The sequence below is a fragment of the Corythoichthys intestinalis genome, chromosome 1, assembly GCF_030265065.1.
Source record: "Corythoichthys intestinalis isolate RoL2023-P3 chromosome 1, ASM3026506v1, whole genome shotgun sequence".
In the NCBI taxonomy this organism is placed as follows: domain Eukaryota; kingdom Metazoa; phylum Chordata; class Actinopteri; order Syngnathiformes; family Syngnathidae; genus Corythoichthys; species Corythoichthys intestinalis.
The window spans coordinates 41,578,949-41,606,065 of NC_080395.1; the positions used below are offsets into that span (position 1 = coordinate 41,578,949).

The 27,117-nt window shown below is 38.1% G+C and overlaps 1 protein-coding gene across 2 annotated transcripts; it reads right to left on the reverse strand.

Moving 5' to 3' along the window:
• Positions 1-1,115: 1,115 nt before the first annotated feature.
• Positions 1,116-25,253, reverse strand: tcf25 (transcription factor 25 (basic helix-loop-helix)). 2 transcript variants are annotated; one of them, XM_057850010.1, is made up of 19 exons: positions 24,884-25,253; positions 23,673-23,744; positions 23,461-23,526; positions 23,255-23,379; positions 20,480-20,545; positions 20,306-20,388; positions 19,982-20,112; positions 19,723-19,822; positions 18,791-18,884; positions 18,542-18,634; positions 17,415-17,520; positions 17,165-17,324; positions 13,649-13,736; positions 13,399-13,557; positions 11,817-11,907; positions 6,531-6,610; positions 5,226-5,301; positions 3,593-3,689; positions 2,824-2,940 (listed from the first exon to the last, which is right to left on the reverse strand). In XM_057850010.1, exons 1-18 carry the CDS (start codon positions 25,103-25,105, stop codon positions 3,615-3,617), a joined length of 1,887 nt encoding a protein of 628 aa, XP_057705993.1. In that variant the 5' UTR covers positions 25,106-25,253; the 3' UTR covers positions 2,824-2,940; positions 3,593-3,614. The 2 variants fall into 2 exon arrangements, with proteins under 2 accessions (XP_057705985.1, XP_057705993.1); XM_057850002.1 differs by lacking the exon at positions 3,593-3,689 and having other exon boundaries at positions 1,116-2,940.
• Between the last annotated feature and the right edge of the window lie 1,864 nt (positions 25,254-27,117).

Consider the following 27,117-nt stretch of genomic DNA (forward strand, 5'->3'; position numbering starts at 1 on the left):
ATGCTTTAAGTTAGCTTGTTAGGCCCTCAGCCATTGCAAAATATGCAGCAGATTTCAACATCTTCTGCGACAATCAATACATTCCATGGAATAAATGGCGAGGTGCAGAATATTACATTTTTAACTGTAGTTTTAATCACGGACTCTAGATATCAGAGTTAGAGGTGCGATATACGGTTTGTCACTTTTTTACTTGTGACGGCACATTCATTCACAGATTTTTGTATTTCATTACTTTTCTAGATTTCTTAGTGACTATTTTTTTCTGGTAATGCGGTAGTTATATGTAATGCGTTTAAAATTCATTATTTTTCAATAATTTTTTGTCCATTTAATTTTTGCACCATGAATGGAAATGGTCTGCTCACCTAACAAATCCCGGGCATTTTAAGTTGGAGGCATTTAATGGTTTAAAAAACAAACAAACAAAAAAAACGCAACTGCTGTGCTAAGCGGTTATCAACTCTTCTACAAAGGTAGAAAGCGTCGATGTGTACTTTAGGGCAACATGCTTGTTGAACCAAAACTGATAATGTATGTAGAAATTATCCGTTATCATTTCAAAGTGCTTTTGTCGGCTGATATTATTGGCTACTCATTAATATTGGACAACTCTAGTTAATGCTGGACTTATTTAGCTGTGTTTACTCTTCTAAATATTTTGGATAAAGAAATACATTTTGGCAATGAACCTGGACTTGCACGTATAATTTATTCAGATTTTAGAGATATGTTACTAATACTCAATAAAATTGAGGTGACATTTTGCATTAACTTTTTTTTTAATAGAAGTAAATTTAAACTTATATAAATTTGACCACTTAATAATGCTAAAACTTTGACATCGAAAATTGAGTTGGTTCAACTTAATTAAGCTTGTGGAGGACAAAAAATATGTTGGTTCTACTATACTAATTTAGTTCAGCTATAAAAAATCTCATGGGAATTACTTAATATTGGCTTCGATGGAAATACTTAAAAAGATGAATGCAAATTGTTACAAAAAATTTTTAAAAGTTGTGCCAGTGTTTTTTTTTTTTTTTTTTTAAAGAGTGCAGGCGCGTGTTCACCCCGAGTGTTTTTGCACTTTGCAAGTAATGCAAATAAATCTGCCCAACAGTGACAATATTGATGTTTATTCATTTGTGACAACATTTGAGTCTTTTGGTATTTCAAATAATTTCAAAACACAATTTCTACCTCACTATTACATAAATTTGCTTTGTAATTTTAGGTTGTTTTCTATTGCCTCTGGAAAATCTACTTTCAAGCTATCAAGAATTGCTCTCCACAGAATCAGGTTTGTATTTCATCGTTGATACCAGGGGGACTAGCTTGGAGGTAAATAAGTTAGATAATAGTGAAGAATTATTTTTAGTTGGTAGTTGGGATAAAAACCATTGTGCGAGAGTCCCAGCAAAAAAAAGACTATGTATTCAGTACAGATTTTTATTTAGGACACTTAATTCTAAGCTGTGTGATGCAGAAGTTCCCTTTAATGTCAGATAAGTGTACATACATTACCACTGATGCATGATTTACATTTGACAAGTCAGGGAAGGTAAAACTATTTAAACCAGTCTGCATAATTTTTCATGATCTGATTTTGTTTTCTAAATATAAAAATAATGGGGGGTTGACCCTGAATAGAAGATGGCAGGCCTTAACACTTCACTCGGACAACCACGGGTGGGTATTCTCATGCTTTACGTTAATCAGACGTTTCTGCCAGAAGTTGTCTTTGCAAGAATAACAAAGCTGATGCCAAGTCAGGAAGTTATTAGATTTTCCCCGCCATTGTACAAGACTTTCTGGTAGATGCGGCCAAATCAACAAAGCAGCATATGACTGGAAACAGTCAAGTAAGTGTTCTGTTATATGGTGGTGGTTGAAGCACAAAAAATGATGTTGAATGGTGATAAAAACAAATCTAAGTCACAGTGGCCTACAGTGGTCCCTTGTGTCATACTCCCGTCTACTTAAGTCTGTCTTATATAAATCTTCATGACATGCACTCTGGGCAGCACAAGATTTAAAAGGGCCTTCCTTCCTTCAAGTCAGTCTTTCCTTTATTCGCTGCTCTACGGGGAAGCTTTCATCAAAGTTCAGGCCTTCCTCTATTACAAAAAGTCATCTACACTCAATGACTGGTTTTTGACTGCAAACCCTCTCAATCAAAATGGATTTGATGTCGTTCACCATTAATAAGTTAATGGCAGAATATTTTTAATGTATTGCTTTCATTTGCTCCTAAACTGGTCGTCGTACAAAAGTCTGAATGGGAGAATAGACGTAGATGAGTCATGCAAAAGCCCAAGTGAATGGAGAAAAAAAAAAAAAAAAAAAAAAAAAAAGAGTGATTACAGTCCAAAGACTAATTACGGAAGGTAACATATTCAAGTAGAGTTATGCATATTAAAAAAATTGCTTATCTGACCCAAGTGAGGCCCAAACCATTATTAACAGAACTAGAAAATGCAATGTCTGAAGAAATTGCAATGGTAGATTTTCTGTCACGGTTGCTATTTTGGGTCGCTTCCTGTTGACTTTGAGGCATTTCGGGGTCACTTCCTGTTGATTCCTGAACCATTATTAAACATTGATAAAAATGAAAGCAAAACTGAGTGAGGTTCTTGCTAAAATTAAAACTGATGTTTCAAACTAAAATAACAAAGAAACCCCATTATCTTGGTGCTCATTTGACAGCAATTTAATTTAGTCACACGCTTTGTTTCTCAGCTATTTGTCAGAGACTCAAATATGTCCCACTCAGTCCCATTCTTCTTCATCTCTGAAAGGATGGTCCTCTCGCGGCGGCTCTTGAAACCTAATGTTTGCCAGCATGTCTCTCATTGCAACCATTAAACGGTTCACTTCCTGGTTTAGCTCTTGTCCAGCACGAGCCACCTCCAAGTCACCCTCATCCAGCCTTGGGCCACCCTTAACAAAGAAAGTAACAGAAACACCAACAATGTGACATTTCTGTCTTTGATTGCGAACAGTGACCATAATGAGTTTTATGTCGGTCAAAATGTATGTTGTACCATATACAGTGGGGCAAATAAGTATTTAGTCAACCACAAATTGTGCAAGTTCTCCCACTTCAAAATATTAGAGAGGCCTGTAATTGTCAACATGGGTAAACCTCAACCATGAGAGACAGAATGTGGGAAAAAAAACTAGAAAATCGCATTGTTTGATTTTTAAAGAATTAATTTCTAAATCATGGTGGAAAATAAGTATTTGCTCAATACCAAAAGCTCATCTCAATACTTTGTCATGTACCCTTTGTTGGCAATAACGGAGGCCAAACGTTTTCCGTAACTCCTGTAACTCCCCCTGCTGAAGAAAGTACACGTCCAGGCCATAACACATTCTCCCAGTCCTCTTCTAGATCATCCAAATGCTCTTTAGCGAACCGCAGACGGGCCTGGATGTGTACTTTCTTCAGCAGTGGGACACGTCTGGCAGTGCAGGATTTGAGTCCCTGGCGGCGCATTGTGTTACTGATAGTAGCCATTGTTACTGTGGTCCCAGCTCTCTGTAGGTCATTCACTCGGTCCCCCTGTGTGGTTCTGGGATTTTTGCTCACGGTTCTCGTTATCATTTTGACGTCACGGGGTGAGGAGGGAGTTGAAAGTCCGTGTTGCCCAACGACAGCCCCAAACATTCACTGCTCTGGAGGAGATCTGCATGGAGGAATGGGCCAAAATGCCAGCAACAGTGCGTGAAAAGCTTGTGAAGAGTTACAGAAAACGTTTAGCCTACGTTATTGCCAACAAAGGGTACATGACAAAGTATTGAGATGAGCTTTTGGGATTGAGCAAATACTTATTTTCCACCATGATTTACAAATAAATTCTTTAAAAATCAAACAATGTGATTTTCTAGTTTTTTTCCCCCACCTTCTGTCTCTCATGGTTGAGGTTTACCCATAATGACAATTACAGGCCTCTCTAATATTTTCAAGTGGGAGAACTTGCACAATTAGTGGCTGACTAAATACTTATTTGCCCCACTGTACATCTATGTAACTGCAATCGTCTTTTTGTTTTGATAACAGTGTATGTTGTTTTGTATTTCTTGTGCAAAGGACAAAAGCTTACGATTGTAATAACATTTTCTTTATTCGATTCTGTTCTCTTCCTTGCCATAAATGGATTATACAAATCAAGCCATTTGAAAGGGCTGTTAGATGAAAATTTGCAGGCACTTATGCTAGCTAACATAAAACATAAACAGCGGATTTTGTCATAAAAGCCCAGCGCGCAGTGTTCACACATTTGGTATACAGTATTCCTAAATCACCAAACTCATAAATGTGCTTCCAAGAAAACAAGCAATAAAGCATCACTAGACCAAAACCTCAAAACACTTCTCAATTCATCTCTGTTTTTTATGTTTAAGACTTCAGTAGGAAACTAAATATTTGGCAGCTGGCGCCACTCATTTATTTTTTATTTGCCTGTCATGAGGCTTATCATGAGTGTAGTAAGGAAGTGTTATTCTTAATTTAGACAATTCCAGAACAGTTCTGAAAGTAATTTACTGCATTAGTTTAAGTTTATTTTTAACAAGTAAAACAAATTCCAATTCCAAAAAACAATGAAAAACCAGAACCATGCTTAAACGACAAGTAGTATACAACAGCATTTAAAATTGATTTCATGGGTTACTTTAAATGCAGCTTTTTGTCAAAATGCTTTCTTTAAACAAGCATGATTTATGGATTGTTCACAGAACTTAAGAGAAAACACAGCCAGTAGTTTGTTGTGAAAAACACGAGTTTGAACGAGTTGACATTGAGTAACATGAAGTTTATGAATGTTTTAAGACATTTTGCATTCCTTAATTAACATTATTTACAAAGAGGGGTAGTAAAATAGATGTAACCAAATCCACCTTTATACTGTTTTGAAATATATTTAAAATTTTACAATCGTGATTGCAGTTTTCATAGGTGTAGAGCTGTATAGGAGCTGAATGAAATCAGTCCAGTAGATACAGTTTTCCTATGACAAAATTAAAAAGGGTACCAATTGACCCATACATGATGAGGTTATCAATATGTAGCAGTGTACTACAGATATCCGTCCATTAAGGTACCAAGTAGTACTAATGACACAAACTATCTGGGGATTGAGCCCTTTAGCCATTATAAAACACTAATAAACTCACCTTTCCAAGATTTCTACACATTTCACAGATTTCTACAGTCAATTTACCTGCAGGTTGAAGTTGGGCAACAAAGAGCGGAAAAACAGCGACAATGTGCTCTCATTAGAAGCCCCAACACGCTGCCTGCAGAAAAAGAAAGCATCACCACAAACTGAAGGCACAACCTACATTGGTCACTAAATCATTGAGGAAGACATGGTTGTCCCTTCCAAGTTATTGTAGTTAGAACTAAAAACTAAAACAAAACAAAAACTAAAAAAAAAAAAAAAGTCGGGGGGAAAAGTCTAACTGAAATATTTTGTGTTTACAAAACTACAGTGATCTCTCACTACTTCGCTCCCTCAGCCCATCGCGGATTTTTCTTGCGATTAAAAAAAAAAAAAAAAAAAAATACAGTACTTCATAGAGCTGTACCGATCTGATCACGTAGTCTCTCTCTCCTGCTGCTTTTCTTGGTCAGGCAGTGTACTGGAGTTGCTTGTCAAAGTTAACAATTGCCACGTTTACATGGAGCCAAATATTCCAATTACAATCGGAATATTTGTTCAAACCGAATAAATGTGTTCCATATAAACACCTCATTCGGAATGAACAGGCCCAAACCGAATGGAATTTCATTCCGATTCACAGGGGTGGAATATTCCTTTTCCCAAACCGATTAGAAGTAAAATTATATCATGTAAACAGGGAAGCGGAATGGTGTCTGGTTGCGTTCTTTCTGCACATGCTCCGTACTGACGTGGTGACGTCACTCGGTGACGTAAGTAACGTCACTTGCAACATGGCTTCCAAGCACACGCACACCGCACCCACACAACTTTTTAAATGAACGGCGTATCATTCTGAAGTTTTGTTTCCACTCCAAAAGTTAAAACAGCAGCTGATCTGACGATCGATCTCCATGTTTTGCAACGTGACGCTTTGTTTTGATTAATCTGCGCATGTCAGACGGCAGTTGTCAAACGTCCTTTCGGAATAAAGGCAGTCACATGTAAACGCTGGATCGGAATAGATGAAGTGACATGTAAACAGCTGATGTGAAATTTCCATTCGGAATGATTTGAATCGGTATGAATAAAAGTCAGCATGTAAACGTGGCTACTGATTGACAGGCATTAAGGTTTGATCTTGCCAGAGAAGCTTCGAAGCCGAAACTTCAAGGCGCCGCATGTGTCAATCATCGTTAAGCTTGTTAAACATTTGCTGCAGCAATTCATTGTGTGTAAGTGAGCAAGGGTTTGGGGGGTTGGGGCGCTACTTCGCGGTTCTTCACTTCACGCGGCAGGTTCTGGTCTCCATTAACAGCGAAAAACGAGGGATCACTGTAACCCAACGTCCTACTATAATATTACCTTGCTGGTCTGGTGTAAGAGATCACAGAATCCACTGGCGGGAGTGGGTCAAATCCCATCACTGGCTGAGTGGTCACCTCCTGAGAGTGTGGAAAAAAGAAGGAATATATAAATACAACTCCAATATTCAAGTTATTGTTTAGAGCCACACCAATCTAAAAATATTGGAATCAATGATTCTGTTATGATTGTGTATTTATCAAAAAGAACAAAAATCTCAACAGAATGAATGTCAAGTGCATTTTGATCCACTTGAGGTCACCATCTTTATATTCTACACTGTAGTATCTGCAACTTAATCTGTGTGTAGCTAAATTATACTTGGCTTGCATCGATTCAATACTTTGTGTGGGCAACCAGAGATATGTTATTACTTGGTATGTCCCCTATCTGATCATGATCGGAAATCGGCTTGATCACTTCATTTTCATACGACTGGAATCGGGTGAAAAAGATCAAGTTTTTAAAATATATTCATTTTTAAGTGTTGCTCTATATTAGCTGCCATTGAAAGCGATAGATGCCCCATCCATTTTGACCAGGAGATATAGCAGCGATTGTTCGACCCCTGCCAGCCCTCCAGTCAGATCGGATGTCTTTTGCCGTCAATGGCAGTGAAACATGAACACTGAATGCCGGCCTTCGCAGTTGAAATGGATTTGATGTCTTTAATAGTCAATGGCATTGAATGACTTACAGGTATATTTGTCCAACAGGATAATAATAGCATTTAAAAATGCTATCGGATAATATCGACATCGGATTTTTCATTATTGGTTTTGGGTCAATATGCATGTTGCTTTTAAAGTGAATGTAGAGACCTTTTGCCTTTGTACAAGGGCTGGTCACTTAGCACAGCAGTTATGCTTATTGACCGTTATGTCTCCAAACTATGATCCTTGGGATTTGTTTTGTGAGCAGACTATTTGACCTGGGCATTACAATACAATAACTATGCTTAGTCCACAACCGCATATATCAGTATCGGATTTTTGGAGTTGGACAATAAAGCTATTATTGGACAAAAGTTAAAAGCAAAAAAATAACTTGTGTAAGGATATTGCAAAACAAAAAAAATTATATATATATATATATATATATGTATATAGCAGTGAGTTTTAAAGACCATACGACAGGAGAAAAAAAGTCTTAAATGGCATTATTATGTGAATGAGAATCATATTTTGAGACGATTCGACTATATACAACAATTTAGCAAAGCGCAGATGACGAGAAATTAAGTCTTTTAATCTGCCGGTTAGCCACGCCTACCATTATAGGGCTTTAGCGTCCCCAACAGGTGGATGACGTCGGCGGTAGACTGGGCTCATCGGTTTTACTATTCAGCCTATTGAGGGGGAATTATTCAGAACGAGGAAAACGCGACGAAGAGAGCCGCAAAATGTCATTGTTTCAGTCTCTCTACTCCAATATTTTTACAGGATATTCTTTTTATCCAAGTATTTTTCCCCAATAGCTACAGTGCCTTGCAAAAGTATTCGGCCCCCTTGAACCTTGCAACCTTTCGCCACATTTCAGGCTTCAAACATAAAGATATAAAATTTTAATTTTTTGTCAAGAATCAACAATAAGTGGGACACAATCGTGAAGTGGAACAAAATTTATTGGATAATTTAAACTTTTTTAACAAATAAAAAACTGAAAAGTGGGGCGTGCAATATTATTCGGCCCCCTTGCGTTAATACTTTGTAGCGCCACCTTTTGCTCCAATTACAGCTGCAAGTCGCTTGGGGTATGTTTCTATCAGTTTTGCACATCGAGAGACTGACATTCTTGCCCATTCTTCCTTGCAAAACAGCTCGAGCTCAGTGAGGTTGGATGGAGAGTGTTTGTGAACAGCAGTCTTCAGCTCTTTCCACAGATTCTCGATTGGATTCAGGTCTGGACTTTGACTTGGCCATTCTAACACCTGGATACGTTTATTTTTGAACCATTCCATTGTAGATTTGGCTTTATGTTTTGGATCATTGTCCTGTTGGAAGATAAATCTCCGTCCCAGTCTCAGGTCTTGTGCAGCTACCAACAGGTTTTCTTCTAGAATGTTCCTGTATTTGGCTGCATCCATCTTCCCGTCAATTTTAACCATCTTCCCTGTCCCTGCTGAAGAAAAGCAGGCCCAAACCATGATGCTGCCACCACCATGTTTGACAGTGGGGATGGTGTGTTCAGGGTGATGAGCTGTGTTGCTTTTACGCCAGACATGTCGTTTTGCATTGTGGCCAAAAAGTTCAATTTTGGTTTCATCTGACCAGAGAACCTTCTTCCACATGTTTGGTGTGTCTCCCAGGTGGCTTATGGCAAACTTTAAACGAGAACTTTTATGAATATCTTTGTGAAATGGCTTTCTTCTTGCCACTCTTCCATATAGGCCAGATTTGTGCAGTGTACGACTGATTGTTGTCCTATGGACAGACTCTCCCAGCTCAGTTGTAGATCTCTGCAGTTCATCCAGAGTGATCATGGGCCTCTTGGCTGCATCTCTGATCAGTTTTCTCCTTGTTTGAGAAGAAAGTTTGGAAGGACGGCCGGGTCTTGGTAGATTTGCAGTGGTCTGATGCTCCTTCCATTTCAATATGATGGCTTGCACAGTGTTCCTTGAGATGTTTAAAGCTTGGGAAATCTTTTTGTATCCAAATCCGGCTTTAAACTTCTCCACAACAGTATCTCGGACCTGCCTGGTGTGTTCCTTGGTTTTCATAATGCTCTCTGCACTTTAAACAGAACCCTGAGACTAACATAGAGCAGGTGCATTTATACGGAGACTTGATTACACACAGGTGGATTCTATTTATCATAATCGGTCATTTAGGACAACATTGGATCATTCAGAGATCCTCACTGAACTTCTGGAGTGAGTTTGCTGCACTGAAAGTAAAGGGGCCGAATAATATTGCACGCCCCACTTTTCAGTTTTTTATTTGTTAAAAAAGTTTAAATTATCCAATAAATGTTGTTCCACTTCACGATTGTGTCCCACCTGTTGTTGATTCTTGACAAAAAAATTAAATTTCATATCTTTATGTTTGAAGCCTGAAATGTGGCGAAAGGTTGCAAGATTCAAGGGGGCCGAATACTTTTGCAAGCCACTGTATATAAATGGCTTGAGAAGGACCAGTCAGCCCGTCGAGGGGGAACTACTCACAACGAGGAAAACGCGACGAAGAGAGCTGCAAAATGTCATTGTTTCTGTCTCTTTACTTCAATATTTTTACAGGATATTCTTTTTATCCAAGTATTTTCCCCAATTGCTAAATAAATGGCATGGTCATGACAAATAACAGTGCTAAATGGAATATGAAATAATACAAATGTATTTATTCAGGACGACATGGCAAAATTACTCCATAATGGTCCAAACTGTCGACTTCACCTTTACTGTCGCACCTCCCGAACGATATTTTATGACACCTAAATCAGACATATGTCATTTCCCTTCCCCGGCTTAGGAGAATGTAAACAAATCAAAAGGCGTGACAGCTAGCCGACATGCTAACCCGAACCGAGTGATGTTTCAAAGTCTTTGAAGCGGAAAATCACACATAACGAGCCTGGATTTATTGACATGACGACTGGGTTGTCGATTGTCTTCGTGGATCGGCAAACCGCCCGGCGGAGAGCAATTTACAGTTCGTTCCCCGGAGGAGGGTGGCTGCAGTTGTTGTGCAGCTAACGTGCTGCTAATGTGCATGAGTAGAGCTTTTTACATGCCTATCAATCATCAAACGTAAGTAGTCCTTTATTTAAAGAAAGTTTGTAGTGTTTACTTTGTAATCGCTGTGTTCGTATTTGACATAATACAAAACAAGATGTTTACTCACTTCCTCGTAAGTCCAATGGTCCCACAGTAAATATCCACCGTGAATGTGAACCTTTTGAAACTCCAAAAAGGCGCATACGCCTCTCCCTCATACAGAATGATTTTTCTGCAGCCGTTTGGCTGGCGTGATGCGAAAAATAAACGTATTAATCCGCAAAATCAGCTGAATCCTTCGTCCTCATACACAACAGTATGCTGTGTAGTGAAGAGGATGTCTTCTACCGTACACGTCACAGAGCCCGCCTCCTCAATGCAAGACCGAAGCCGAAAGTCACTCATTTTCATGGCGCGGGATTAAAAAAACTAAATAAATATAGCGATCGCTTCCACACACATCCAAGCAGTCCATATCATTCAGGAGCATAAAATACCGCGTGTATTATGAAATAAACATGCTTTTTTGTGTCACATTAACTTTAAGCAACATATATACTGTATTTATATTAACAATACTGAAACAAACTTTGCAGAACAAAGTGGCAGCAAAAAAAAAAAAAAAAATCAGGAAAGTCATAACCAATACAGCTCAATTTATCACATTGGATGATCAACTTAATTTTTCAGTTTGTGTAATACAATATATTTAAAAGCCATGTGTTTGCACCCTCATTTTGTGCTACATACCGTATTTACCTGAATATAAGACGGTGTTTTTTGCATTAAAATAAGTCTGAAAAAGAGGGGGTCGTCTTATATTCGCGGTCTAGACATTATACCCATTCACGACGCTAGATGGCGCCAGATATCCTTGAAGCGATGCTCTGTCATGACAGATCTCAGCTAGTCTCCCCATTCATGACGCTAGATGGCGCCAGATATCATTGAAGCGATGTTCTGTCATGACAGATCTCAGCTACTGTCAAGTTTAACCAATATGCATTATTTTATTGCAATGTTTTTCCTTATTCAGATTTGTTTCAAGACTACAGTTACAGTTAGAGTTCACTTTGACGGTTAATGCAGTTGTTGCAATTTTGTTGTTTTATTACAATAGATTGATTTATTTACATTTTAAAAACCAGAAGCCATTCATTTACGAATGTGATTGCACTTTAGTTTACATATTTAAATGTTCAGATGTTAAGATTTGAATGAGGCAAAATAACATGGTTTTTCTCTCAAATATATTGTTATAATCATATGTGTTGGATGTACTGTAATTATTTTCTGTATAAAAAATAATTTGGTGTTCAAAAAGTTTTTTCAAACTTGAGTCTTGAAAAACAGCGGGTCGTCTTATAATCAGGGCCGTCTTATATTCGGGCCAATACGGTAACTGACTTGCAAAGAAACGGATTTGCCCATTTTCTTTATGCTTTGTTGAAACAATTTCTGTATAATAACCCTTTTATGTGGCTATACTGTTGGGATAGCTATGTTTAAATTAGGGGTGAAAAAGACATTCTGATCATTGCCGATTGAGTTAAATAAAAGGCTATACACCTTACCAGAGGCAGACTGGATGTGGCTTCTTTGATTTCAGAGAGTAGAACATGGCGATGGATGTTTAATGGAGCACTCTGATATCTCTGCTTTCTCCTACAATAGAGTATGACAGGAAAATGTATGGCCTAAAATAATAATGTGAATTTCTTGAAATGACCCTTTATGTTAGCACTGTTTAGTGGAAACTCAAAGTTTGACTTATTTGACGGTGATTACCGTAATTTCCCGAATATAACGCGCATTTTCCCCCAAATCAACTTGTAAAATCATGGTGCGCATTATCAACGGGTGGATGGAGACAGAAATATATATATATATATATATATATATAAATATATATATATATATATATAAACCGATTTTTTTTTTTTATTGACACGGCCACGTTGTGTTGAAGGAACGTATGCGGCGATCCGTTGCCGACCATTACGGTGCGTGACATCTCCATTTTGTTTCGGTAATACTTTACTCTGATCGGCTGAATGATTTCGTCTGTGTAAAATTCTGCTTTTTTCACTCTTCATAAAGCACAGAATTTAGTTTCTTGAACTCATTTGAGTCAACATTTATTGCAGCTCCGGAACTCGGACCATAACAAACATAACAACACAGACTTCCTGTGTGCGTCCGTCAACTATATCTGTCCTTGGGGAACTCAAACCCAAATAACAATAGTTCCTACTGTTACTGTTGTGTCGACAACGATGAGCGCTCTCGGATTTCCGACTTACATTCTCACTTTCATTTTACCTTATCAATCCATGGAAAAAACATTTATTCATCATGATGAAACGAGCAAGTTATACAGCAGCCTTTAAAAGAAAAGTCACATCTGTTTTGTTTTCTCCTAGATTCTGTTAAGTTGGATAAGTTGTCAAATCATATTATTACCGTAAATATTGTCAGTTTATGGTAATGTTTTGAACTACCAATAATATGCTATGCTTGAGCTGTGTTTCACCAGTCAGTAAAATGACATTTCTGTATCTGTGCACGAGCTCTGTTTTCTTGTATTCTTCTATTTATTGGTGCTAAAATTAGGGTGCGCGTTATAAACGGGTACAATAATTTCCCCTAGATTTTACAAGTAAATTTGGGGTGCACATTATACACGGGTGCGCCTTATATTCGGGAAGTTACGGTAGCTGTCAGCTTTCCCAGTCAAGAAGGACTGGATTTCTATCGCCGTCAATGGTAGCCGATGAGTTAAACATGATTCTTTAGTACAGTGGTTAGGATTTTTTTTAGAGTGTAGAATAAAAAAATTGACTCCCAAGTTGTAGAAGACACATGCACATTATTAAATGATGAGTTTGGCCATTGTTAAAATGAGATGAGATTGTAGTTTTACAATTCACTTGAAATTTTGGACAGATTTTCCAACGTGTGACCTCAGCGTTTCCACTGTATTTAGTGTTCTAAGTTGTCAGTATATTTTTTTTGCGTCACTGAGCTGTTATGTAAGCATGACAAAGCAGAAATTACAACATTGCAACATGTAACTCTTAAAAGCATTACATGGATTACTTCCACTTGTCATGAACATAAACTTTCGTCAGTTGAGTAATCCAGCTCTGATCTTACTTGTTCCGGCACTCCTCCACCAGTGGGTCATTTGCATCAATTCGACACAGTACCTCCTTCACACTCTCTTCCAACCATAACATTACTGCTGCCTCCCTCCAAAGGCTGTGCATCCTCCCAATATACAGGGCAGTCAGTTCAGCCAAAGCTGGCAGCTGTCTAGAGATCAAATGTTCATGTTAAAAAGAGTCGAAGACCGAGATTAAGTATTGGTAATAATGAGAAGGTTGGACAAGGGAGTGAATTTTACCCAATCTGACTGCTTAGGCCAAAGAATGCATGTGAGGTGACTGTAGCATCTGGTTGCACGGAGCATAGGTCCAATAAAGGCATCAAGACTGTAGAAACACATTCACGTTTATGAGGCTTACACGCCATTTTTAGGATGAATTTCTATCCTTTCGCCTAACATTGTGAATTCATTGTTCATTTGTTTTTCTGGCATGACAAACAATGACCTTTATTGAGGCTTCTTTTCAAAAATGAGAAAGAATTCCCATTTGTAAACACCATTGTAGCTTGTAAGCCTTTCAAAGAAGTCACTTCTAGATTATCGTGAAGCGAAACTACTAGACATAGCTCAGGCTGTGTTATTAGTGGTTGACGTTTTTGCTAAATAATGAGATAACATCTATTACGATAAGATGCTATCTTGTAAACATAACTTGGTATATCATGAGTGGGTGTTCAATTATGCGATGCTATCTTATTGTGACTTAGTATCTTGTAACTATTACAGGCGGAAACATGGAGCCCCCTATTGATGTGAATTATCCCATTATTATTGATTAAAGATATCATTCCCATAATTATGACAATGACGAAAAGATAAAGGTGATTCAAGGGGTTTTATTTTTCACTCCAGGTTGGGCAGAGCACCCCTCGTTTGATATAGCACTACTGTACATCACTGCTCTTCAAATGTACGGTATTAGGCTCGAGCGTATGACGTGGTATTCGCGAGGTTTCCGCCCCTATCGCCATGTTGGAAGCAGGAAGTTCGGTGTCAGAACTCCGGGAAACATAAACAGTGAGGCATTTCGACTCAGGTCGCTCTTTAAAAATGATTGGAAATTATTGTTCGATAAAGAATTGCAACAACCGATCAAATAGAAAGGAGAATGTACAGCTCGACGGAACCCCGTTGAGTTTCTTCCGGATCCCTACATGGAGAAAAGGCGAGGGAAAGCTCATATCTGAACTTACCAAACGTCGAAGAATGACATGGGTGGCCTCGATCAGAAGGAAGGGCATAACGTTTGATTCTCCAGTTACACACAGAGTTTGCTCTATGTACTTCCACGCCGGTAAGTTAATTTTGTTTGTCTACGCAAATTTCGGTAACTTTATGCTCTAAGTCGGCCTGTTGTTAGCTATAGCTACAGCTAAACAACTAGCATGCAAACATATGCATTGTCTTCATAAGAAATAATTCCTGTCGTTTCTAAATGAAAAAGCTGTAACATGTTGCCGTGAAATAGTGGCAAAGAATTTGTACACAGGCTACATTGTCTGCAACAAATCTGTTTTATAAAACACAGCATTGATTTGTCACTTAACTATCACAGCTCAGCACAGCACAAATTCAGATCGTCATGACAATGAATATGTAAACACACATTGCCTACCTTTGCAAGATCGATGGTGTTGCCGTTTGCTACTGTCATAATGTGCAAGTCCTGCACCGATCCGCAGCAAAACTGTTCGTAGCTTTGTAGCGATTTGTAGCTTCGGAATTGCTGATGAGTGTAGTAACTTACACCAAACACTAAATACAGCATGATGTCCATTTCGCGTAGTGGTGGAAGCTTGTCGACATCTTTATTCCATTATTCCATTTTCTAGTAAGGGTCAACATTGTTCACATCCTTAAGTTTGCTCACATATCTGTCCTTCGCCGCGGTAACAAGTTTGTCTCTGTATCGAACTGGCAAGTTTTCCTTACTTTTTTCCATCTTTGGCACTCGTAGTTGAATTGTATTTGCCGTTAAATTTAAATGTCCCGTGATGCAGACGGGCTTCCAATATGGCTGCGTTGTCGCAAATCTCGCATGATCCCGTGTTGTTGTGACGTAAACGCTCGAGCCTAATTTATATAAGTGCTTCGTAATAATGGTGACAGTTCTTTAAAGCACCCACCACAGGACAAACATATCTATTTTAGACATGTGCCGATTACCGGTTTCAAAGTATAAAGTGGTATGAAAACGTCAAGGTTACAAAACTGCAAAAATTTTCCGTCATACTGTTCCTAAGGTTTTAGCTATTTTTTATGTTCCAAAATTGCATTGAGAAACCCTCCCCCAGGAGGTGTTGCTCAGTGTCAGTGAGTCAGCTGTGCTACACGATGGTTGGAGGAGGTAAAACTCCTGAACTTTTTCCCCAATCTAAGAAAACGAAATCGCTTATATGGGAATACTACGTCTACAGAAAAGTTACAGAAGGCCGCGGCTTAGAGGAGTAAGGCCAACCTACACATAAAACATGTTTTTGGTGGGTGGCTGCCACGGAGGCAATACCTCCAATATGATTTCGCATTTATAGAAAATTAAAGGTTAGTAACTCTCTCATGAACGTTTCCCACCAGCAACAAGAATTAACTCCAGCGTGTTTAGTGTGTCTAACAGTGGTAAAGCCTATTTTTCTCTCTCTGGCAACTGTCTGTGTTGAGAAAGAGATTGTGTGTATAATGTAAACATGATACGACATGATACATACACGCGTGCTTTTTAATGGAAACAAATTCAATTATTTTTGTTCTGATTGTAATAATGTTGAGCTGTGGGTTTAGGCTCACCTAAAGGACTGCATTTATTTTAACTGGAACATTTTGTGATTTTTTTAAACATTTAGTTTAACTTAACATTATACCGTATTTTTCGGACTATAAGTCGCAGTTTTTTTTTCATAGTTTGGCTGGGGGTGCGACTTTGGCTGGGGGTGCGACTTGTACTCAGGAGCGACTTATGTGTGAAATTATTAACACATTATTATATCATTTCACATGTTATTTTGGTATTTTGGAGTGACACTGATGGTTTGATAAACTTCTTAGCATGTTCTTTATGCTACAGTTATCTGAATAACTCTTAATAGCTATTGTACGTAAACATACCGGCCACGTTCGCATTTCGTTGTTCATGCATCATGTAACATTATCATACTGTACACTTATTTAGCATGTTTTTCTATATTGTATTTTTATTTTAAATTGCCTTTTTAAATGAAATATCTGTTCTATGTGCTGGATTTTATCAAGTAAATTTCCCCTAAAAATGCGACTTATACTCCGGTGCGACTTAATACTGTGTATGTTTTTTTCCATCTTCGTTGGGCATTTTATTCTTGTGCGACTTATACTCGGTTGCAACTTATAGTCTGAAAAATGCGGTAGGTTTGTTCCTTCTTGCTTATATGTTTTGAAAAATAAAAATCCTGTTCAATGGAAAAAAAATATGTATCTCACAGTAACACATTTTAGAGCTGTAATTGCAATCCCGTGAAATTGTGATATTTTGGTTTAAGGTTATCATACCATCAGAACATCATACCGGCACATGGCTAATCTATTTAATATTTTTTGAATTTATGCCTTTATGTCTTTCTGACTGACAGAAACATGTTTCCAAGCAGTTCACAAATTACTGTTAGGCTTTCGGAAAATAAAATAGTCACCATTCTGAATTTTGTTTAGTAAAAAACATTAAAAAATAGACACAAAAATATATTTTCCCCGCTAACTAATATTTGTGTGACTAATTCTGACCTCCAGGAAACATGATGAGCGCATCCTGTAGCATTCTGTCAGCTTTGTCTTTTGCTTGATCACTTTCTTCGGGATTCATCTCCTCCTGCTGACTGAGATGGAAGTGGCAGAGTGCAGTGGAGAATGCGAAGTTTGGCAGCTGGGACAGATTTCTGTGTTCCTGAAACACAAACCATTTATTCTTTGTAATGAATCGTTGACCCTGTACAAATATATATCAGGAATACGTGGAATGTAAAGTACTCTCTACCTCCCAGTCCTCATAAAGCTGAATAAGAGAGTCGTATTGTCTGGAACGGAGCATTAGGAAGTCCATCAGCAGCAGCATGCAAAGCGGGTCAGAATCTGGGTCCAAACTGTGTTGGAGTGGTGGTGGGGAGAAATGAGAAATCAAACATGTTACAATGTAGCAGCTTAACAGACATGTCCTCGAAATCCTCAAAGATTTGGAAGACTAGTTTCAGTAGACAGTTCTGTGAATACCTACGACAAACGACTGTATATACTGTACATGTTGATGTGTGTCAAATGGCGGTTTGGGAGCTTGACGGGAAAAAATTGATTTTACACAAATCATTGACACACTGTTAAGTGATTACGCTTGCCTATATATCAACATTGTAGCAAAGGTCACTAATTGCATTTCCAATGCTTTTAGGCATCAAGCATGTAATGTACTGCTTGGAGTACTACTGTACTCTTCACTCGTTTACTGCCACTGACAGTGATAGACCCACAACTTTTAATTAATTGTTAGTCCGTTCTGGTCTAAAACAATTATCATTTCAGCAACATCAGTGGCGCCAACGCTCTAGCCGGAAAATATTTAAGATGCCAATTTGGACTAACGTGACAGTAAACAGTACAATGTCTCATTTTGGTGTACTGCCCCCTCAACCGGATCAACGCAGCAACAACACAAACCAGTAGTTTATCAATGCTTCAGTAAATTACTGGTACAGATTCAGTTTCAATTCAGTGGTTGGTACTAGTTTGCTGAACGCAGACTGCAAAACGTGTAGTCCTTCAAGTGACGGCAAATCCCACATTTACTATGATTGCTGCTGAAATTTCGATCGGCCATATATTTTCAAGTTGCCTTTATTTATTTACATGCAGAACACTAAAGATAGCGTACAATAGCAGCTATTTTTCCAAGTAAAACACAGCCAATTGTCTTAACTTTATCAACATTTTTAAGAGAATGTGTGACAATTCACTACATTTCACACAATCAAAAAGTTGTCTGTTTTTCAATTCAATTTTATTGTTTATTTCTTAGCATAGACAAAGAGTACCCCTTAAAAATGCTTTGACATCTCATGACTGTTTTTTTTTTTCATATTTGTTTAAATACTTGTGGTCTTTTTCTCCCACCTCAGGATCAATTTGCAGTACTCCAAAGCTGTCCGGGGGCATCCTCTCTTCTCAAGGAACATCATGTGCTTGAAAAGAGTCAGATAAAATGCCCTGAAAGCAAATTTGTACATTACTAAACCTCTCAGTTTTTAAATAGCATCAAGTCGACAATTATTCTAAAAGAGATTAAAATGAATCGAATGATTCTATCAACAAAGAAACAGCATTTAGTGATGAACACTAAGATAACGTTAATGTCCATCCAACCTGTTTTCTGGTCTGAGATAATCCAGTCTGCATGTGCCAGAGGTCAGACTAAATACAGGGTGGAACGCGCACTCAAAGCTGTACAAAGCCCTCTCTGGGGGGAAAAAAAAAAACAATCAGATACATAATTTGTACACACATCTAAGAATTATGCTGATGTATCCTGCGGTTTCATTTTGTTTAACAAAAGTACGTAATTTGGTCATGTGAATTAGTTCGGTTGCTCACTAGAGCCATTTTAGCAAACAATTAATTTGATATAGAAAATAACAGCTGCCACACTCACAATTATTATTTAAAGCCATGTCTGATCACGGTCTCTGATAATGCTTTGCAGCTGCATGTTTTTTGTTTTTTTACATATTCTTTGTGTGTGTTGGTATTTTGTGTTGGAAAAATATGTTGTTTTTTTGAGTTTGTAGCCAGGGAGGAGACTCGCAAAAATGATTGCAAGTTTTTGGAAGACTTTTACTATTGACAATAGCATGTGTTAATGTTCATGTTTAAGCAGGTTTATAAGAATATACAATTCTGAAAAATATAATATATTACTGCTTCCTGTCAAGGAAAGGTCATATTCTTTTGTTTGAATTCTTCTAAGCTTTTAAGGAGGACACAGTAAATTGACAAGTTTCTACTACATTCACATATAATCGTGTTAAAATAATATTTCTCTTACAATAAACAAGACTCTGAATCTACAGCAAGTAGGCAATACAAGTATTCCGTTGCCTGACATTCCTCTTAACACAGTGCATGATAAAAATGGGTATTTTAGTGATAAATTACTACATATTAATGCTTACAAGTGAAATTAGCTATTGAAAAATGCAGACAGAACATCTAAAAAAAATGCATTATGAAAACTAAAGTAAGCTAAGAATGAGTAGAAGGACATAATTTTTCCAGTCTTTGGGTTAAAACATCCTCACCAATAAGGTCTCTGGCCATCTCCTGATCCTCTTGTACACGGCAGACGTCAGAAAGCTGTAGCAAAGAATCAATGTGGTAGGGATTCAGTTGCAGCAAAGCCTGAGAGGAGAAATCGACAAAGGATATTTACTCATTGGCTGACATTGACGGTAATAGACATCCAATATTTTTTGCCTAGGAAAGCTAGCAGTCAATGCACTGAAACATGGTATTTCACTGAGTATTATTCATAGCAGAGTGATTACACTTTTACTGTACCACAATGTTGTTTGGGTCCATAGACTCAACGGCATCCAGGAACTTGAACTGTACTTGTTGGTAGTCACGACTATGTTCAAAGGTGAAGTACTGAATGCCATCTTTAGACTCAAGTAAGGTCATTGAGATTCCTGTTGAGTGCAAAAATGATGTTTACGCATCAGTCAAGGAGTGTATGGCTAACGAGGCATATTTGTGTTTGCAGTATTTGCGTTTTTCTTCTTTATTAGTTATAGTCAAAACAACACAATGCAAGTCAAACACACCGTATCACATTTGAAGCCATTGTATTAGCAAGGAGACACTTTGACAAGCAAGTCTGACCTGGGCGGCTGAATCGAGGCCAACTTTCCTTTGGGCTGGTCATCCATGTGCTGCGATGAAACTGTCTATTTCGCTGTCGCGGTCTATTAAGCGATGCCAGGATGATGACAGGGCATGAATGAAAAAAAATCCACAATCTCATTATTGAGCAAATTTCCACCAATTCATGTTTACCTTTGATCCCCCAAAACTGCTCGAGCCCCAAAATATTTCTTCAGCTCAGTCTCAGGGTTCAGATTCCTGGTGATATCGCAAAAAAACCCACAACATGTATGGAGGAACAATTAGTAGCGGAAACAGGAAAGTCTTTCATATTTCAGCATTTTTCAATGAAAAAAATACCACTAATGCGCTGCTATCTATACTTTCTTTCTTTCTCGTCTGTTGAGGCATTGTTCGGATAGTAAAAAGCAGCGCTTAGTCACAAACTATGCTGTTTAAGACGAAGAAGTTTAATTTTGCTGTGGATCTGAATTAGTGAATTATGTACTTTTTTTTTTTTTTTTTTACATGCAGCACAGTACTCTAATTTGATGTATTATTATCATTTTAAATGAAATACTTTATGTCAGCTATTCCACAGCTTTTTAATAGTCAAGTATTTCCTTGATATAGTTTCAGAATTGCTGCTGGGTTACTGTACGCAGGGAGAGAATTGAAGTTAAAATTTTGGTATGTTGACAAACTGACACTTCTTCTAATACTAAAATGTACCAATTTTTTTGGATTAACTATTTTGCTGTTTACAAAGGTAAAAAAGTATAATTTATCAAAATATATTTGCTAGATTATCAATGAAATTTAGTCAAATTATACGTATATTTCGTTTCTATGAATATAACAATGTAAACATTTTAATTTATTAAAATGTATTTGCTAGATTATCAATGAAATTCAGTCAAATTCTATGTTCCGTTTCTATGAATATAACAATGTAATAGACCCCAGTCACCAACGTCACAGTCACGTGATCGCTGTGTTGTGCCGCCATATTGTCCGTCATTGTGTGTCTGTATTCTCAATGGTCTCAATTTATCGTGCAATTTATAGCGCAATTCATGGAAGCCCCAGTGCTTTCAGACGCTGTAAACTCATTGGATGTGTTGCATAAAAGGCGTTATGTGGAAAAGCTTCGGTCGATCCATTCACCAGATCCATATTTGATGCCTAAATCGATATTTTTCGACCCACTGTCTTCGCAGTCTCTCCCTGACATCTGCTACCCTGATATCTACAACCATCTTGTCCACAGAAACTCAGCCTATTATCACGAAACTTTGAAAAACTTTAAGAGCAGCACTCTAAGCAACATTACCCCGTGTGACCCTTTACTTCCAATTTTGAAAAATTGCGACAATCAATAAAAAAAAAAAAAAGTTGACTGCGATGGCCGACGCTTCAAGGATAGGTGGATATTGGACTATTTCTTCAATAAAATACGCAGCAACTATGTCTGCCTCATTTGCAAAGAGACAGTCGCTGTTTTCAAAGAGTTCGATGTGACGCGATATTAACAAACAAGACACGCTGACATGTACGACATTAGAAGGAAGCTACGCAGCGAGAAATTATAGCAACTTGAAGCTAGTTTAATTTCACAGCAGCAGTATTTCGCAAGAGCCCGAGTGTCAAAAGAGAACGCCACAAAGGCGAGATTGTTGAAATTATGAATTAAAAAAATAATAATAATGAAGCAAATGTGACACACAGAGGGGCTTGCTAAAAATTGTTTAAATATATTGTTCTACGTAAATCAGCCAAGGTAGCCCCCCACATTTTTACCACACCAAATCTGGCCCCCTTTGCAAAAAGTTTGGACACCCGTTTAACTGATGATCCGTAGACGAGGCCAGCTTCTTTCACTTGGTACCAGCTAAATATTATTCAAAAAATAATGATGGCGGAAGAAATAAACATCTTGAATTTGAAACTGTATGTTGTCGGCGATTAGCCTCGCAATGATCTTAATTGTGGTTGTCAGCCCAAAACCCTCTAAATATATATTAAATGCATCTTACCAGGTATAAAATGACTACTACATACTCTGTGGTGATTGTTTGGTGCCCAGTTTTCTCGTCGAATTGCAGCAGTCCATCTCACTCTCCTCTTCGGGTCTCTCGGAATACGGTAGAACTTCAAGTCCAACCGCCACACATTCCTTCACCGTTTTTACTATTAATGTTAACGAGCAGAAAAACATGCCGCAATAGGAGGCATGTACGTAGCGGTAATGTGTAAACACGACGAGCTGACGGACAATATGGCGGCTCCAGTCAGGTGGGCGGAGTTGTGACGTCATGTGATTGGGGTCTATACACAAGATTTAATACAAAGTACAGCCATCATACTAAACCAGGGTTCACTAAATCCGGACCTCGGTGCCACTTTTCCTGTTGTGTTTTCCATGTCTCCCTCCTCCAACACACCTGAATAAAAATAATCAGGATCATTATCAGGCTTCTGGATAGGTTGCTGCTGACATAATCATTTGATTCAGGTGTGTTTCGGGAGAGAGACGTGGAAAACACGACCGGAAAAGTGGCACCGAGGTCTGGATTTAGTGAACCCTGTACTAAACATTATTGTTAAATTAATATTGGTCTAACCCAGGGGTGAGCAAACTATTTCACAAAGGGCTGCAGTAAGTGCATGTTTTCATTGCAACTCATCAAGAGGACACCTTTTTACCAAGCTGATGTCTGACAAGTGCAATCAGTTGATTGCATTCAGGTGTGTCTTGTTTTCCCCGGACCTCTTACTGGTTAAACTGCCTGTGCTGGAAAGGTTGTAACAAAGACCAGGACGCACTGCGGCCCTTAAGGACCAGTTTGCCCACCCCTGCTCTAAACAGAGCATTATCATCTTTGTAAATGAGATGAAAATGTACTTGCGTGAACCTCAGCCAATGAGCATCATCTACCTTTATAAAAGTGATGCTTTTTTCCTCACCTGTGCTCCACATGCAAGACAGGTCTTCTGTCACAGCCACTACAGTCATTTTGCAATGTCAAACCATTTGAGTGCTCTAAATTTTCCAGCAATAAATCAATGTTGTCATCTGGTGCTTTTGGTTCCTGACAATAGACAGAAAACCAAATATAGGTTTTTGTTTTAAATGTGCGGTTAAAATAACATTACAGCTGTCTTAATTTTACCTGTCCATTTTCGGCTTTAACTTTTGTCTTCTTTTTCTTCTTCTTTTTCTTAACACTAGCCAAAGGCTGAGAATGACAAATAAACAAACATGAGCAAATTCTATTTGTAAAAAAAAAAAAAAAAAAAAAAAAAAAAAACAACCCCTGCCCCCCATTTCATCAATTACTTCAGTCAGCCCATAATTACCATTTTCATTTTGGTAAATTTTTACCTTGTCACTTGTTTTGTTTACATTGAGTTGTTCTGGCTCCTCTTCGGCGGAGACTTTTTCTGCATCACTTAGCTGATTGAAAAATAGAAAGTAAATGCCTTTAAAATATATATACGTATATATAAATCTCAACACTCACAATATGACACGTGTTTCCCAGAAACTATTTAAAGAAATAGTAGTATATTTAAAGGTGTGTTAATCTGCAAAGCTGACAAATATCTACAATATTGCATCCTAAGCAAAAAAAAAAAAAAAAGTCATGCCACTTAAAGAAGTGTTAGAAAAGTTCCAGGACTAATGTCTCGATCACGACAAATGTCGCTGATTCCCCGCCTTTAGTGCCACAGCCTTATGCACTCCCGGAAGAGTTTAATCTTCATGAATCCACCTCAGCTCAGACATCATGACGACCTTTATGGTGCCCACAGCCACAGGTCAAGTGAGCAGGTAGGTTTCTCCAACCTGACAATACGTTCTTTGACGCTAGGAAGAGTCGGGTGCTCAAAGCAGAATGAGCAGGCACATCCTTCCAAACCGAATGCAGAAGGATTTATTTGTAGACTTGCTGGTTGATCATCTGGCCCACAATGAAGGGACACCAACTCCCCCTCAACATCTCTTGAAAATTAGGATTGAACTACATATGTAATAGCACCAGTTCAGGATATTTTCTACCTGACACACCTCATATTAAACTGCTAGGAAATCCAGCATTTGCTGAATTCTCTACCGGCAACTCAACTACCACTACAAAACAAGTCCAGTAGTTTTGGTACCGGTCTTGCTGGAGCAGAAACCATTATATGCTGGATTTCATGACAGTGTCATGAATCGTCTTTACTGGCCAAGTCTGTCAGAAACACACATTAAAAATATCTCCGGTGGTTACAACCAGTTTAGTTTTACAACTAACAAACAAGCTACTATAACTTATCAAATATTACATTTAGAAAGTAGCACATAAGTACAGCTAGTGCAGCGGTAATAACGAAATTGACAACTGTACACGTGATGCAGTCATTAGTTAAAATGTTTCCTCATCAATTGGTGACATCTCCATTGCACAAACAAACAAACAAATAGATTTAGTGAAATGCTTACAGTGGGATATGTGAATGTGTAACAGGCTATGACGACTAGCTTTCACTGCTAACAGCTTACTTTACGATCACAGACAAACTCGTCGATGAGCAACAACGTAGCCATACCATCTCCAAAATGGCACATATGTCTTTACGATCCTTGTTTTTCTTTGACTTTCGATTACTGCCATTTGGACGTAACGCTGAGTCGACAGCGGCCGTGTCCAGCTGCTCTTCCTCGCTTTCAGCAAGCTCATCGGGGCCATGTGGCGAAGTTAGCTCCTCGACGACAACCGCTTCTTGACCCCGCTGTTTCCCTTTTAACCTCCGTAAAGCCCGGCTGGACATTTTACACTGTTCGCCTGCGCACCGATACAAAAATGTTAGCGGCGAAAGTCGGTCTACGTGAGAACGCAGACCAAACAAACTCGACTGACAGCCATAACTTTCGAGTTTCTCCTTCGTGTTTCACTATCGGCAGTGTCAGTTGCTCAGTCGTTCTATACTGCTTCCAACAGGAGGAAAGGGGGACATTCGCCGTCAACACAATAATACAGAAAGTCTTTTTTTTTTTCCTTCCAAATTACTCGTGCAAATCGAAATTCCCAAATTCATATTTTACGGTAACTGGATTGCAACGTGTTTTAACTTTTTGACAGCCACTGATGGTCTAATCTATTTGAACTGGGCCTAGAATCCATACCTGTCAACCAAGGGTGTAGATTTGGGCTCAACAATGCAGGGCCGTTCCTGACCAATTTGGTGCCCTGGGCCCAGGCAACATATTTATTGGCGCCCCCGAGACACCCCCGATTTTCACCACATATATTTAAACACTCACACTGAAAAGCACGTTATCTCTTTGTAATTTATTATATATAAAAAGACAACAAACAAGTGCAGAAATTAAAAGAAAAATGCTGTAATAACTATTCAAAAGCACCTATGAAAACACTTAAAAACAAATGCATTAAATAAATTACAATTGTTATTACAATATGATTAACACCAACCCACACAAACCTATATAAAGACACACAGAACACTTTAAAATGCAACTTTTTTCACCTTGACTTATAACCTTACTCACCTTGTCTTCACTGATGCAAAAGCATCTATTGCACTTTCATATGACAGTTGTTTTGGAAGGTGCACTTCTTTCCTGGACTTGGTGGGCTTGGACTTGGTGCTGATGTGAATAAGTTCGCTGTAAAAGATGGCCCAGGATGTACAGAGGTAGAAAGAAAATATTTCAGAAGAGCATCTACAGAGAGAAGAAAGTGGAATGTTACATTATATTAGTCAAATAGCTGTTGATTGTGAAACCAGCAGGACATAACCATAATAGCGCCTATATTCTTCCAGCCTACTGTACCTATCTATTGGATCTGGCCACTATCTTTGATGGGCGTAGTTAAAAGAAAATAAATTCTTGAAGCACGGCAACTACACAGGACTATCCAATAATAATGAATTAAATAATATATGATAGCAAAAGAAAATAATAAATTGAATATGTTTTTACATGAATGTGATCACCATTTTACTGAATTAATGACACATTTAATAACAAATGTTTGCATTTAAATCCGTGGCACTTTTAGTCCCCAATACCACAGAACTTTGAAATTATTAATTCCATATTTAATGGTGTATTTATTTAATTAACCTTGGCACTTTTAGGCAAGGCAAATTTATTTGAAAAGCACAATTTAACACAAGGTAAAAGTGGTTCACATCACATGAAAATAAGAAAGACAATTTTAGTCTCCCATACACTTTGTCCAAATTTCTCTAAAATTGGAGGGGGAGTAAATTTAACTGAAACTAATCCATAGCTGGCTGAATACTAAAAATATTTCTAAAACAACAGCCTGGCTAATGATACAGTATAATTTTGCTCAGCACTAAGTCATATAAGCTCTATGTAAATAACCGCTAGCTTGCTGGCTCCTTGATGTCTGCGATTTCTGCATAGCGACCCCTGTTATATTACCATGTTTCACCCATAAAATCCCCCAAAAATCCGTCTGCGTCCATTCACAGCTGTGTCTTGACACTCAGTGATACATGCTACAGTACATGGAGTTTTTGGATCGAAAAGAGGTAAGTATGCGTTAATATCTCGTTAAAATCATGGCATCTTTAATTATGCTCTCGGGTGCTCTCATCTCCAGTTAGGGTTTTGCTGTTTAATTTTTTTTTTTTAAATGCCCTCCTGTTAAAAAAAAAAATCCCCCAGAAAATTGAGATTTTAAGCTTTCCGATGATGTATCACACATGCATATAAGACAATTTTGAAATTTGGCCAAATTGTGGGTCTCAGAGTTGAACTTCAAGTAACCTGAGTGTTTTCCGCC

Excerpts from the sequence above, each read along its gene's own strand:
- tcf25 (XM_057850002.1), bottom strand. The coding sequence starts at position 25,105 with ATGTCCAGCCGGGCTTTACGGAGGTTAAAAGGGAAACAGCGGGGTCAA. Across the intron at positions 18,885-19,722 it reads GATGGCCAGAGACCTTATTG|AGAGGGCTTTGTACAGCTTT; the intron begins GTGAGGATGTTT and ends TTTTCCCCCCAG. Across the intron at positions 6,611-11,816 it reads CCACATCCAGTCTGCCTCTG|GAGGTGACCACTCAGCCAGT; the intron begins GTAAGGTGTATA and ends CCACACTCTCAG.